The sequence below is a fragment of the Cyprinodon tularosa genome, unplaced genomic scaffold, assembly GCF_016077235.1.
Source record: "Cyprinodon tularosa strain WSP-4 unplaced genomic scaffold, ASM1607723v1 ctg897, whole genome shotgun sequence".
Taxonomy (NCBI): Eukaryota; Metazoa; Chordata; class Actinopteri; order Cyprinodontiformes; family Cyprinodontidae; genus Cyprinodon; species Cyprinodon tularosa.
This window is the reverse complement of record NW_024039670.1, coordinates 127,186-143,577: the sequence shown is the minus strand read 5'-3', so window position 1 is coordinate 143,577 and position 16,392 is coordinate 127,186. Positions and strand designations below refer to the sequence as shown.

The 16,392-nt window shown below is 36.9% G+C and overlaps 1 protein-coding gene across 1 annotated transcript in view; it reads right to left on the bottom strand.

Moving 5' to 3' along the window:
• Positions 1 to 15,296, bottom strand: part of tbkbp1 (TBK1 binding protein 1) — a gene marked incomplete at its 3' end in the record, with an annotated part of 90,883 nt that extends 75,587 nt beyond the window's left edge. The window contains exon 1 of the mRNA XM_038273889.1: positions 14,901 to 15,296. Coding sequence (XP_038129817.1) covers positions 14,901 to 15,079 — 179 coding nt within the window. The remainder of the gene's footprint in view (positions 1 to 14,900) is intronic.
• Positions 15,297 to 16,392: the final 1,096 nt, after the last annotated feature.

Sequence of the window (16,392 nt, the reverse complement as noted above, 5' to 3'; positions counted from 1 at the left end):
CATCTGATATTGCTGAAAGTGGTCCTCCATGAACTCAGGGGGCTTGTCTGTATACCCTGGCACATAAAAAATTAGGAAACATTGCCACCAACCTATCCTGAATTAACTAGTGTAAACAAAACAGCAAACAAAAACATGAGGGAAAGGGGGGACCACTGCAGACAGGGGCGTGAAAACCTACTTGTAGTAGGGTTGTCACGATACTAAACTTTTCAACTCGATACCGATACTAAGGAAAAAATTTGATACTCGATACCATTTTCGATACCACAAGGATAAAAACAAAGACTCCAAAATTCTACAGAAATATTTTCATTAATAAATAAAATACAATAAATAAATACAATAAAGGCTGTATGCTGTGTACAATATTAAGCAAGCTTGATAAAAAACTTATAAAATTAAAATTAAGTGTTCCTTCCTTCGCTATGCTTTGCACACATAACAATGACACTAGCCAAACTGGTTAAGAAACAAAAATAATTCTCACCAGCTGCACCTCTTACAAAAACAAGTATTGTATCCGGATACAATGTTTCAGTATCGATACTTTTTTGAGTATCAATACTTTTGACAACCCTTTTATGTAGACACATTACTTGCCACCCTGCAACTCCCTCCCACCTCCAAAGGATATTTTTTTTATGCATCTATAAATTTCATATATTTATGAACAAAAAAAAAACATTTTATTACTCATTGTCTGTACACACTCACCCTCCATTCATCTCTCACATCTGTATCTTCCTGTCCGACATTTTCCTCTGTGGTGTTAACTTACCATGTCTGCCTGCAATAATTTTCCCAAACAGACACAGTGAATAGGTGACCACCAGATATTTAAACCATCCATCCATCCATCTCCTCTCGCTTATTCCATCAGTGTCAGAGTGTATCTCCGGCAGTCTATGGGCTAAAGGCAGGGTACACCCTTGATCCTTGTTGACAGAGTTGCAGGGCAACACAGAGACCTGCAGATTCCTGATGTGACCAAGGAAATAATTTGGTTTCAGGGTAAAGCTTCTGCTGATAGATAGACCTCTTATGTGCATCATTCAAATGAGATTTAATTTCTTAATTAATCCATTTCTCATATCGTAATGCTAATCTGACGGGCGAACGGTCAGGCTGCTCTCAGTCTCTTACTCATTTAATCATGATGAATGGAGGCTCATGCATAGCTGATCGCCGTCACCTGCACACCAACCAAACCCTTTAGCTTCGTTGCTACCAATTAGAAATGAGGGGAAATCATATTTTTAACCAAAGTTTACAAGGAATTTGATGAAGAAAAAAAAAAAGAAACAATATTTTTTATTGTTTCTAAGAAACGATCTTAAATCTGAACAATTTAATTTATAAACGACACATAGAGCGATCCCTGCTGCTGCTGCTGAGGTCCTTTGACTTATTCAGGAGCCGAATAGAAACATCAGTTGTACAACTCCCTCCAAAGGACAGGAGCAGAGAAGTGCGTCATTCCCTGTTTTGTGTTTTTTTTTCCCTCCCTGTCTCCTCTTTGCTTCACCTCTTCAACCCTTGAAAACCACTCATGAATATTTCATACGCCAGCAAGGCCTCTGCCCGCCCTCTTCATTTAATGATTCAGTCTGTATGTGTCTTACATAAACGTCTGTGTTTATGCATATGACCACGATTGTAGCGTATCGTTACACAAAACTAGATAAAAAGATGAAAAAAAAGGAGTAAAGAACATTTGCAAAGCACACAGGAGGAGAGTGAATGTGGCATAAATTATCAATCTGTGAATTATTTCTGCACAGTCTCCAGGCAGGGCATGTTGTATGTGGGTCTAATGTGCGCTTCCCACTGATAATGATACTGCAAAGCAAGATAAATGACCTCTTGTTCCAATGGCTGCGAATGACTCTCAGGTGGGAACTACAGCCTCATCATCCAGCAGAGAGAACATAGTTGGCTTTTTATGTAAAATCTAACTCTGAAAAAAATCTTATTATTGAAAGAACATAATGCATGGCTGGGTTTTTTTTTTTTAAACAACAGAATCAGTCCAATAACAGTGCCCCGTTGCCCCTCACCAAAATCCTCCATTAATAGACATATATTTAATCTATTTCTACTCTGCGAATATCAAATACAGAAAAATGAACATTTTATTTCGAATGTATTTTCCTATTATTTTAAGAAGTCTAATAGAGCTGAATTTATGTATTTATTTGTAACCATACAATATAAAACATGAGCTAAACCAAGAGTAAAAGAAAGTAGTAGCCAGGGGCAACAATCTATGCACTTGACTGAACGACAGAAAAGAAGAAAGAAGAAATCTGCATCAACCTTACTGAGAGATTGTTTTTTCCTGCCCTTCAATATGAAAGGGATATACTGTAGAGAAAGTACCTTAATAAATGTGACCGCCTCTATAGAAACAAGAGTTATAGGGTTGTACAGGTAGGTTATATTTAGAAAAAAAACAAAAAAAAAAAAAACAGGGGTGCTGAGTGCTTTCATCATTAGGTACAGACCATAAATGTTTAAATAATAATACTAGAGAAAGCAAAATATATCAGCTCTCAGCTATGGAGGAATACAGAAGAAACATCAAAGTGGAGATAAATGTTTTACAGTTTATTATTCACACTAGTGCTGCACCGATGCCATTTTTTGGCCCTGATACTCGATACCTAGCTGTGAAGTATTGGCCGATACAGATACAAACTTAACTTAGTGTGTGTGTATATATGAAGAACTGCATACTATTTGGATGTAAAATAATTGCCATCATGGCTTTGTTGCTGCCAGGGGCGGAGCTAGGTGGGGGTCATCCCTGTGGCCACCTCTACCATTTTTTTCTCTCAAGTAGAATATTCAAAACATTTTAATTTTATATATATTAACAATTACTTGAAAACAAAAACACTGTAGTTAATTATGCACATCAATATACTAACATTAGAGATGATTAGTACAGAATTCATGCTCTTTCAGAACTAGATTTTATGTTATATGCCATAAAGAGAAAATTATGTGTCTCTGCGCGTCATCAGACTTCAGTGGAATCATAGAAACTGTAAATAACTATTTTAATTAAAACCTATTAAATTATCAATTTATGTAGATATTAGTACTTGTAAATATCAATTTAATGTAGAATGATATTGTCAAGTCAAGTCAGCTTTTATAGTCATTTTCTTCATATGTACAAGACATACAAGGGAAATGAAATTATGTTTACTCTCTGCAATATACAAATATACAAGAAATATACAAGACTGACATTTAAAAACTGACATAAAGTGCGGGACATGACATATTGATAATGACGATGGAAAAGATGTTTGCTCCAGAACTCAAACCTCAAAGAATTTTATCAAATATAGCTTTTATATAGACGAATGTTTAAATGTATTCATTTATTTGTTAGCAAAGGCTATAGGAAACTATAGTTTGTCTTTATTTAGAAATGGTGACGTTGTGCTTGTTTCAGTTGGAACAGTTTAGATTGACCCTGAGGTTCTGGTGCCTATCCACTTTTGACCAGCCCCCAGTATACATTGGTTATTGCCTGGACACCCTTATAAAAGTTTTCTGACTACGCCTTTTGTTGCTGCTAACCTTTATGAAGCAGGAAAAATACTAATACAAAGTGAATCCAGTAGAACTTTTTATTGCCTACCTGGAATGGGTTGCACTAGTTGAATAAACTTTTGGCTCTCAAAATGGTATCGGTGCTCTATTTGTTGGTACTCGCCGACACCGATACAGCCATTTTAGTGATCCCCGCCCCGCCCAATACTGGTATCGGTGCAACACTAATTCAAACACAAACTAGAACACATGCACAAGGAAAATGAAATTCAAAACTGTTGTTTTATCAATTACTCATAAAACCTTTCTTCATTGTGTGCAAGAGTGTTAATACAACAACATGATGCTGAATAGAAAATAATTCTAAAATATGATTGTAAGAGGATCGATGCTTGTATTAGGAACAATCCTAACTTTATAAGAGCTTAACAGGGACAGCTTTATGATCTAAATTTATTGAATAAACCATCAGTGAACCTCATGTCTGAATGGGATTTTTCAACCACCATGAGGAACAATTTTTACTTTTCAACTCTAATTGGACTCTTTCCCCACAGAGCTGCTCTTTGCTAATGTAGTGGCTGCAAAGCTGAAAAGTCCAAGGTCTTAGAACTGAAAGCAATCACACAACTTTTTCACATTTTACAATTTTTCTAAAGAATGTGACATGGGAAGAATGCATTTAATTTTTTTTCTATTGAATGGCTCTATTCGGAGGCTTTCTAGCTATTTTTCTAACAGGATGCCAGAACTGCATGTTAAATTCCTTGGGGGGAAGAAAAAATCATGAAAACATTTGGGCTGTTTGTTTAGGTGACTCACAAACTCATTTTAAACTCAAATTTATAGTTGTGACAAGCAGTCATGTTCAGAGAAAGAAAACAAATAAGACTTGGGGAAAAAAAAAACTACTCCCCCGACTGACTTCTGGAATGCAAATTTTCAAACTGCTATCAAGCGGTTTTCTACCTTTCCATTCATGCAACATTTGGAAAACAAATTAAGTAGCTTCAAAATTGAACAATATTTATAGGAATGTGTAATTAGATGTGTAATCCCTCTGCCTTTGTGATCCTGTCGTTCTGAATAGCTCATGTGCATTGGGATCAATGGTGCAAAGTTCACACTGTTCTGCTTTGTTAAGGCGTTCTCCATTAGGGCAAGGTCTTGTTTTATTAAATTTATTTTGTCACTGAATGATTAACTGGCAGCCTGGAATTGAAATTTAAATGTTTCTTGAGTTATACGTCTTCAAGGGGTAATCATTAGCAAATCATATGGGGAGTATGCCAAGCCTCATTTTAAACATAAGGCATTTAAAAGTTAGTCCGTCTTCATCAGAGCAGATGGAGCATCTGCATAACATCAGCAGATATCGAGCAATGTAATTATAGGTTAAGTGCTGCTGTGTTTACCCGGCACTTGTTTTAAATCTTTTTCCAGTGTTTTTATTTCCTCCATTTCTTTTTTTGTTTTATTTTTAATTTTTTTTATTGTCATTACATTGTCACAAGTACAGAGCAACGAAATAAACTCTGTTATTTAACCCATCCCCTTGGGGAGCATTGGGCTGCCATTGCTCGGCGCCCAGGGAGCAGTGTGTGGTTAAGGGTCTTTGCTCGGGGAGCAAGAGTGGCAGTCCGTGGGAGTGGGGGTTGAACTTAGAGCAAAGGCACAATGCCCTAACCACTAGGCCGCCACTCCCCAAAGCAGGCATTTAGGGTTCTTGCCTTAGGACCCACACTGACAGCTCATTCCCCCCTGGTGGAATACGAACCCAAGCTTCCTGTTTGCAGGACGGGTGACTTGAGCAAGCCAGCCGCTTATATCTGTGTCGGCTACAGTTTTAAAGCATTTAAAACATAAATGTCTAAATGGTATTGCCGCTCAGAGATCAATATTCAGCAACCCTTTTGCATCAAAATCCATCAAAATTCAGTGCAACCAATTAACTTCAGAAGTCAATCATTGAAGGGAGCAGCTCAGGTGGCCTTTGTTTAAAACTGGAAAGATTGCAGAGTTTATGAAATAAAGCCATAAAAAGTCTGCAGTTAGCCACAAGCTAAGTTGCAGACTCAGTTAAGGAAGAAGATGCTCTGGTTCTGATGAGACAAAACTTACACTTTTGACTCACGTGTCTAATGTGGGTAGAACTAACAACATCACCATTCGAACTCTGACCCCGCATTCTACATCCATTACTTCTTTCTGTTCCAGTCCGCCTCTACGAAGCAAATGGTACAGCATCCGCGATTACTCCCGTCTTACTCCACTCTCAGTTCCTTGGAGCTCGAAGAGAGCTTGCACGGTTAATATATAGAAGCACAATATTAGGTGATGAAAGCTTAATTTACGTAGTATGACATCATCAAAACGTACAACTGATCTACATGTGCTCTTGGGAGTTGGTGGGAAAGTAATCGGGAAAATGTTTAAGCCTATCGGAAAAATAATTATATGTATTTTGATTGAGATGGCAAATTTAAAGTTGAAGTAGTTGTGGTTTGTGTCCAACAATTACATAAAACATTCTAATTTTTCTTCAATTCTAGTAACTGATGAGTTGTTACCCTATTTTACTTTGACAAACCAGACGTTGTTAAAGTTCTCTTTTCATGTTGGATAGGATTGCAACTGCAGCGCTTTATCTGGTCAGATTCCAGAGTAAAAACTGGAATTGTTCCGTAGTTTGACGGTGAAGGACGGGGACTAAGTATGTGAACAGTGACGTTCGGAGAAGTCACGGAGAATGCGGATTGGCTCTCGTTAAATAAAGGTATAGTGGAGGATTGTCTATTTCCAGTTGGATCCTCAAAATAAGTGGCTCTCCTAATTGTCAATATTTCTGGTGATGTGTTTACGTAAGGCTGTCCTACATGCTCGTCCCCATTTTCACTTACCGATGCTGAGTCTGACATAATCGAAAAATAGCAAATTTTTTTGGAAAGTAAGCTTGTATGGGTGATGCAAACAGCAACTTTTAAACAGAGCGTGCACAAGGAGAAATGGGCTTGTTCGTGCTCTCTCGCACGCATTTAATAGGCATCCCCTTTCAGGAGCGGGTACAGGGTCTGGATCCTCCACTATACCTTTAATTTAACTATGCAATTGCTCTTTCAGGTGTGAGTGGAGTGGAGAAGAGAAGTAATAAAGGGTTTGGAATGTGGGGGCAAGAAACAAGACACTGCACTGCCAAAACAATCTAAAAATAAGTCAACATTTCTTAAAATAAGTGTATGTTCCCTTAATTTGTGTAGGCAAATAAGATGATTTGCAAATGGGATTAGTTTTGTTTTTTTACCTTAAAATAAGATAATTAGATTAAATGCATTTGAAATAAGACAATGAAATATTTTTTTTCTTATTTTAAATGTCAGTTACTTGTTCCATTGACAAATTGTCTCACCTACATCCTCAAATCAAGAACAAATTAACTTATAAAAAAAAAAAAAAATGTATTATTTAGATTTCTTTTTTTTAGCAGTTTGATGCAGAAATTTAGTTCAAAGTCCCAAATCAAACTGGAAATCTGATACGACACTTGAAAAATGCTGCTCACAGCTGTTTTATCTCCAACCTGACGGAGCTTGGGATAATTGTTAAGAAGAAATACAGTTTTGCAACTATTTTTATATATCTACTTATTTGTTAACAGAATAAGATCTGAATAACCTGATCGGATATTCACATCAGTCATTCAGTGTGTGAAGCATGCATTTGTGACAGAAGCCACATCTCTTTAGCTGCTGCACGATAATTCATTCAGCAGCAAAAAACACTTCAGTCACAGGTGCCAATGTTCCCGGTCTGATTGCGTCAGTAACCTCCCCCTTCGAAGTGCACATGAACAGACTCTCTTTAGACAAGAGTTAGTCCAGAGCTGCCTTCGTCAAGGTCAGCTGGCACAGTTCAGCCCCACTAAACACGCTCTAATTGTCTCCACAAATGAACACTGCAAGAGCTTGTTTCTGACTGTGAATCATCTATAATGAAAGACCTCTCCTGTCTCAATTCTATAAAAATAAAACAGACAAAGACACTCAATGTAGAAGGTGTTGAAGTAGACTGTGTCCTTGGACAATTCAATCCTGCTTAAAACAAAATTAAACTTAGAGGCCCTTTCCTCTTGAGGCTGAAGACCCAAGCACATATGCTTCGGAGCATCTTTAAAAACAAACAAAACAAAAAAACAAAACAAAAAGAAGCCCTAATCAGCAGATTCGACAGTACATTATAAAACAGCTTTATGCTTCCCAGGTTTTGCTGCAATCTAGCTGAAAAGCTTGAAAGGTAAAAACAAACAAGATTAAATAGGCAGAAAAAAAGCAAAACAAACACAGGTCTTATAAGAGACTGTAGAGCAGCACATGAGCTGACTGATTAGTGATTAGGAGTGAAGGAATGAATCAGGTTTTAAATTAGGTGTTTTTGACAGGATCCCCAAGGTTTGGAAAGAGGCCGAGCGGTTTAAGTAAAGTGATGGAGCTCTGTAAAAGCTCAGGGTGAGCTGTCCTTCATGAGACCCACTGACGTCGGTTCAAGGCTGCTTCAACACTGAAACCTTTAGCTCTTATTAAACCTCTTCGATCGCGGAGATTCATAAAGGAAAAACACTCAGTACTCAGCTCTGAATTAGTCCCCCTTTATTCTTCTTTTATCCCTGGCTTTGCAGAGCCTCTGCAGCATCATATTGCTGTTTACTCATGATCTAAGCAGCAAGACTTTTCATGCAATCTTTTAAAGTGGTCCTGATCAATGATGCTCCAGGCTCTCAGAAGGTTCAGGGCTTCGGAGTTTTTCCCTTTTAAAATAGCATTACATTTTCTTTTTTCTTTTTTATTAGCTTTTATAACAAACATTAACTCTGTGAGGGGAAAGGTTTTTTCCTAATTACATTATTATCCATATCTACTCATCTGTCATACAGATGTCACACTTTTTTTCAGATTAAATCACGCCTCTTAATCACATACTGTATTTGAGTCATTTAGAACAACTTTCTTTAAAAATGCCACTATGTGTCCTCAGATTGAAGCTGATTATTTCCATTTTGCATGTATTGTAGATTATGTCTATCTATTAATTTTTAACCGTATCCTGGTTATAGATTTTTTTAAGCCACTAGCAGAGTACTTAATACATTTTTTTTTTTTTTTTTTTCTACATTTAATTTTCCAAAGATCTCTTAGGTATACGATTTAAAAATCCTAAATATTTTTATTTCCAAAGATGGCTTCAACAATATCTCTAACCTTCATCCAAAAAGGGGATATTGTGGTACAGTTTCAAAAAATATATAGAAGACCCAATTCTTTCCCTCCACATGATCTCCAACAGCCAGTTTGATTTGAATATTTAAATGATTATTCTGGGGTGCAAAAAACCAAATCCTGTTCTTCCAGCTAAATTCCTTCCAGCAGGGAGAGTACGTTGTTAAACATTGTTGTCCATATCCTGCTCCATTCTTCCACCGGTATTTTAGTCCTAGATTCTGCTTCCCATCTTGTCTTTATTTTCAAACTTGGGTTTTCCTTCAATGTCTGGTAAGTATTATATAATTTGGAGACTGCTTTCAAAAAATATTCCAGTTTTTATGCGTTCTTAAAGATATATAAGAGTTCTTCCCCTAGTATGTTATCATCTTTCAGTATTTATTTATTTCTTGCAGTGATATCTAGAGCTGCAACTAATGATTATTTTGCAAATTTATTAATTTGTCGATTATTTTTGCGATTAACAATCGGATAGCCAAAGTTTCTTCAAAGAAGACTATACGGAAAGTTCAAACTTTTCCACTTGAGGATTTCTGGATAGAGCATATTGACAGATGAAAAAAATGTTTTATCTTCAATGCAAAATAGTTATACTTTTTTTTTTTTTTTACAATCATGGTATATTACTGCTCTAAGTGGGTTGCTCTGTCAGCTAAAAGCATGTTTTAACTGATGACTGGCTGGATTACTCAATTCATTCACCTGCCTAACTCCGTCCGGTTTCACATTACCGTTCGTCTGATCCAACTGTTTCAGCCTCAATTTAACATCCTCTTCACCAACATTCCTTGTTATTATTTTCATTTTTTAGAATTTGGGGGGGAAAAATGTAAGAAAATTCCCATCCTTGCATCAGAGCGCTACCTGCTTGATCTGTGAACGGATTTCCATTCTTGCAACAAAACTAGCAGCAGCAGTGGAGATGCAATCCACTTCTCTAATCTATCTTTGTGCTCCTCCAATTTATTCCGAAGTACTCCAATCTCACTTTTTCTCTCACTTCAAACTTTGACATCAGCTTCATATTTGGCATGCCTTCCCTGGAAATGCCTTTCCAAATTAATCTTTTTATTACTTGACAACTTCTCATTACAAAGCAAAAATACAGACAATCCTTCCGCATTGATAATGAAAGCAAATTATTTGGTCCGTTCTTCTTTAAATCCTCTGTTCTCATCAGCTAGCATCCTTTTTTCCCTTTGGGATCCTTGGCCCATGACACACCGACCACTATGTTTGCTTCACACAGCGCTGCGCTGAAAGGTGTGTTGCAGACAATGACCACTGATCTCTACGGCTATGATACAAATTTTCGTTCAAAGAAATGTTTATATTTATAATACAGATTTTTACAGCATTGGAAAACCAAATTAATGTTTGTTTAACCTCCTGCCCACCATTTTAAAATGAACAAACAAAAATAGACAATTTTCATAAATTTTGGAAAAAGCTCCAGGGAGCCGCAAGGGGGGCGCTGAAGAGCCGCATGCGGGTCTGGAGCCGCAGGTTGCCGACTCCTGCTCTATAGGCTCTATGAACAAAGCAAACAGCAAGGGACTCAGCAGACAGCAATGTCTTATAGACCTTTCTAACAGAAAAGAGTCTGTCAATTCACCATTAATATTTAGTCTGGCTGATGGTTTATTGTAAAACGAATTATTTTAATCCCATCCTGGCTAAAACCAAATGTGTGCACTTAAATAAAAGCATTCATGTTACTGATTCAAATCTATGATCAGCAAAGCCTGCATTTTGGTTTATATTTCTAATGATATGTAAAGGTCTCTTTATATTGTCATGTGTCTGACGAGACTGTATAAAGTCTATTCAATCCATATTACTAATTGGTGCTAAAGTTTTTCTAGTCTCCAATGATTATTGAGGTAAATTGTTTGTAATCTAGGTTCAAGATATTAATAACCACACCATATCAATGCTGGTGTGGTTTCCCTCTTTGATAAGACCCAATTAAATTTTCACATTAATAAGGGTGATAACTCCTCTTTTAAATTTTTATACCTTCTTGCTGTAAAACCGCCCTTATCAGGAGATTTATTTGCTTTGAGTCAGACTATATAGTAGCATATATATATATATCCTCCTATGTTATGTCCGACGTTATTAATCTATTTGATCTTCTGTCATCTTTGGTAGGGATAATGACTTTAGCATCAATTCCATATCCTGGTCAAAGTCTATTAGAGGTTGGAAATGTGCAGTTTTTTCAATACTTTACAAAACATTCTTTAATTTCCTTAATCCTGTATGTTGGTTCTTCTGTCATTACAATTTTTATTGTGATTATTGTAGAATTAGTATGTTTTCTGCACAGTCTATAAGCTGATAATTTAGAATATTTACTACTCCCTTGGTATTATTACCTAAATTTTTCAAAGTTTCAAGTGACTTTCTTTTTTTTTATTTACCCCCAGGATTTCTGATTTGGTGACAGACAGCTCAATTAATGATAATTTATGTAATTAATGAACCACAGATTTTGATATAAACAGACTGATACATTTTTCAGAAAAATTGGCTTATAGTCAACAGAAAAATCCCCTATAGTATTTATTGGCATAAAATAGCACTAAAAATTTGATTTACTACGTATTAGTTTCTACTTCCTTCTAGTAGACACTGACACGGTGAAAAGGTTTCATGCAATTTCCCATTTTTAGAATTCTCTGAAGGAAGTAAAAATCAATTTGTTGCAAACAGATTGGTGAGTTAAAAAAAATCTCTTCATTTCTGCACAAATTGATCCAACAATCCTAATTTTCGCAGGTCCCTCAAAACATTAGGCACCTGGAGAGAAGAGTTTTGAATGGCTACTCAAAGTTGACCACTTACTTAGCCCAGAAAACTCAATTTATTGACCGCATATGTCCCACTTATAGTTATTTCTAATACGGTTAAGCTTGCCAATTTGATCAACCACCTTTCAACCACATAAAGTCCTGATAGAGATGTAAAAAAATCCCCTTAGAAACACCATTAATGCTTATATGTTTTAATTTCTGAGCATCTCCAATTTAAGTACAAATCAGCACCTTCTCTTTTCAAATATTATCCGTAGACCAATTGTCTCAAAAAAATGTTGATTAGCAATGGTTACCTCCAAACAGAAGCAAAAGTTATCAAAAGCAGTTTTTTAAGAATATTAAAAAGCTGAGAGATTCAGTTTATAAGAAGTTTTCAGGATGTCCTGTAAACTCAGGCAGATAGAACTGCAGAATCCTGGTGCCTCCAGGGCAGAGCTTAAACAACACTGGCAGCAAGAGGAAGTGAGTGCATCTAAAGGAAGAGGAAGAAATGTTTGTGTATTTATTTCTTGCTTCGACTGAATAACCTCAAGAAAAACTCAATAGCTACCCAAAGCAGATCATTTGTTCTTAACACTGCTTAAGGATAAAATATATATACAGAAAATAACACCTTACACAAAAGGTGGCAATAAAAGACACAAAGGAACTTTTCTTTTTTAAGAAGCCCCTCTAATAATACCTCTATATAATGAAGATAATATTTCCTCTTGAAATGTAATTTTTTTTTTCCTTAGCAAAGTAATAAAACCCAAAAAAAAGCTATGAAGTATAACATTTCTGTCACTGTTAAAACTTATGATAAAAACACTGAAATGCTTTTCTCTCACTTTAAAAACATGAACAAGCTGTTCAGCACAGATACAAAAACAAACAGGCGCTTTCCATTGTTGTTGAAAAGGGCAAGGTGTGATTTCTGTTTACTCCATTGAAAAAGCAACAAAAAACAGAGCTTAACCTTTAAATAATCTTGTACTCAGATAGGAAACGAAGTGTAGCTTTGTAACTATTCTCAGGCTCATTACTCAGATTGGTCCATCATGTTTGGATTAATACAACAGGGCAGAAGCTTGAATTAAATAGAGGTTAATTCTATCTAAGACTGATTATGAAGTTAAACTTTGGCTTATTTTTACCTACACCATTGCTTTTTAGCCATTTGCATTCATATCTTTAAACCTATTTATAAAAATAAAACCTCGGGTGGGTTCAGTCTCCAGGGTGTCTTTTTATAGTCAGTAGCAACGGTCTTCTGCAGCTTAAGAAAGAATGCTATTCTCTTCAGAAGTAGGCAAATTAGAAAATGTGAGCTCCAAGTTTGCATCTGTGAAGGCCTCAGAGCTTTGTAGAGCACATTAGTGCTCACACACAGTAATTAAGACATATAAACTAGTGAGGTGAAAAGGAAGGTGGGTAATAAAACTACATCCTAAGTAGGGCTGCAACTACTGATTATTTTGCAAATAGATTAATATTTTAATTAATTATTAGATTAACTGATTAGTAATCGGATAGTCAAAGGCCCCTTAAAGAAGATTTTCTTTACTAAATGAAACCTGGTGAAACTAAAACTCTTGTGGCACAGTTGGTAGCACTGTCGCCTCCCTGAGCATGCATGGGTTCTCTCCAGGTACTCCAGCTTCCTCCTACAGTCCAAAACATGTCTGTTTGTTCAGTTTGTCTCTGTGTTGCCCTGCAATGGACTGGTGACCTGTCCAGGGTGGACCCCGCCTCTCGCCTATAGACAGCTGGAGACCCCTCGTGGCCCTGCTTGGGATAAACGTGATGGAATTGGATGGGAGAAACTTCTGGATAAAGCATATTAACAAACTAATTTTCTTTTAAATCTTCAATGCAAAATGTTTAGATATTTGTTTACAATTTTGAAATGATTACTGCTCTATGTGGGTTGTTCTTTCAGCTAAAGGCATATTTTACAGTCTCTATACTCTATTTAACAATTAGTTGATTACTAAATTAGTTGGTGATTATTACAATAATCGATTAATCAAGATTTATCTGATTAATTCTTTCTGCCCTGATCCTAAGCTTTGAAAAATCAAACCTACCAATACCTGTGCACCAAAACCAACGGACTGGAAAAGGAGAGCATTAAGCAGCAGCAAAGATGTTCATGGTAACTCTGGAGGAGCTGCAGAGATGCACGATAAGGTGACAGGACAACTACTAGCAGAAAGGAAATACAATGTTTGAAATTAGAAAATAACCCATGCAGCAAACAGTGAATGTGTGGAAAAAGGTGCTCTGCTCAGAATTTTTTTGTTTGTTTGTTTGTTTTTTGGGGCTTGATGTAAAATCTCTTAGAAGAAAGGTCAGCTGTGCACATCCCTACTACTGAGATGAATACATACAGAGAACAAAAAGTGTCAACATTGCAAAATACTTTAGAAAAAGGTAGAGAACTACCCTTTTCAACAGAACATACAGCAATTAGATCAAAGCATTCTAGATTGGTACTAGACCTACATATGATTGTCTCACCAGGTTAAGAATCTGATTTATTTTGCAATATTTTCAACCTTTGGAGGAAATAAAACACAATCAGTTCTAATTCTTGCAAAATGTGTTCCTACAAAGTATTGAACATTTATGTATAATCTATCTTCCATTTTGAATTGACCAGCAAAAAAATAATTTCCAATTTAACTACATCAAACTTTGCCATATGCATCAGAATGTTACAACCAGTCAAACTTCGTGAAGGCAAAATGGAAAATACAACTCTGCAGAATGCCCTGAAAAATCTGAGCCCATTTGAAAGGATTTCTCAAACAGTCGATGGCAGATTGATTTCTCTCTGGATGTTTGTCCAAACAGAATCTGTTGAATTATGAAAGTCTAATCAACGCAGTCTGTTATAACTTGTCATGTTCGAGGCGTTTTCGGTGCTTTGGGGTGAATCCGGGCTCCTGCTGACCGCTGTCCTTTCAGCACCAAGCTCCAGTTGAAGGTTGTCAGGCAGCCTGCAGCCAAAAGGCATCGCTCAGCCTGGTGCTGATGTTGCAAACAACGGCTCGGCTTTCTGAACTCCCCCACCCCCCCCACCACCACCAAATCAATGCAAACACATCCTACTGTAGTACTAATACTACAGGCGTAGATCTGTGAAAAGCATCCTGCTCTGGCCTTTTTTCTGCTCACTAAAACATGGCCATCCAACGCGCAGGTATCAGGAATTACATCGCATTGTTTGGGTAGAAAACAGATAACTTACGCGCTCCAACTGATCGATCCGTGGATGGCATCCCCCTTCCCCCCCACTGGTGGAGGATTAGCTCCTCCTAAATCAAATAGGCGTCCTCTGTAATTGTTATTATTTTCTTTAATTTGATGCAACGGTGAGTCCAGGTGGGAGAGCGCTCCGCTCCTCTTGTGGCGCCGCTCAGCACGCATCCAGGAGCGGCTGCCGTGCAGGACTGAGGAGCTCCACTTATGTGGGATGATGATGATGTCGCGGGAATAGGAGCGTTAGTTTCCTCCTAACGAGAACATGCACCGCCTGAGTCACCCCGCATTTTCCAGGCAGAGTCCATCTATCAGCACACTGGAGTAGAAGGTTATTTACCTAACATTTAAACCCTTTTGGAATGAGGATTATTGCTATTCTTTATTCTCTAAAGAAAAAAGGAGGAAATAAAACTGGAAAAGCATGCATCTATTTATAGCCCAGGCTTTTCCAACAGCTTTCATTTAAAGCCACATGCCTCTTGCAAATGCTACATCCTCCATACATAAGCTTTGTTTGTTTTCACACCTTCTGTTTGCAGGACTGTGAGAAAAAAAAGGGGGGAAAAAAAAGGCTTGAGTTGTTGGCACTGGATCCAATGCAAGGATGGTGCCAGGATCTGCAAACGCCTTTTACAGCCATGAGCATAATGTGGGTCATTGCCCCACTTATGTGAAGCACATCATGTTATCTTACTGTGTCGCCTTATATGGCTTCAGTTTTAATTTTTAATAAATGTTTGTGAAAAATGATTAATCAAAACCCAAACATCAACATTTAAAAGAACTTCTGTTTGCAAGAATTTAATTTTGAATGAATAATGGACATAAAAACAATAGTCAATTTACTTTCATTTATGGTTGAAGTGTCTTGCGTTGGCACTGGGTATACAATAAAAAAGCATTTTAAAGAGTTCAAAATTGTAGCATTGATATTTAACCTCTGTTCACTTTGATATCAATGAATACAAACCAAACATTACAAATATATTGACCAAACTGGACCCTGATTTCAAAGAACCCTGATGTGGGTACACCTAATTTCAAATTTGAATATCAGAATAGATCACTGTGCCTATAGTGCTTGCACAAGCAACCTATTCCTTTAGACCTATCCCCTTTTTTGTACATTTAAAATAAAAACAAAAATTGATTTTATTGGGACTTTGTGAGCTAAACCAATGCCAAGTTCTGAAAAGAAGGCCTGAAAAAAAGGCTTGGTTCTACAACTTTTTGTGCTGATGCACGTAAATACAATAAAGTGCAACCAAAAATTTCCAGAAGCTAGCTAACTAATATAAAAGTTGATTAAGCCAGATTTGTCCTTCCAATAGAGACAGCTTGTTGGTTATTTAGCCTACACTGGATGAGCCGCGGTGCAACAGTTATAAGCTGCTGTTATTCTTCTTGCTGGTGACCATAGGGTTCTTTCAGTACTTTTTTTTTCTGAGAAATGTAATTGCCTAATATAGGTGATTTGA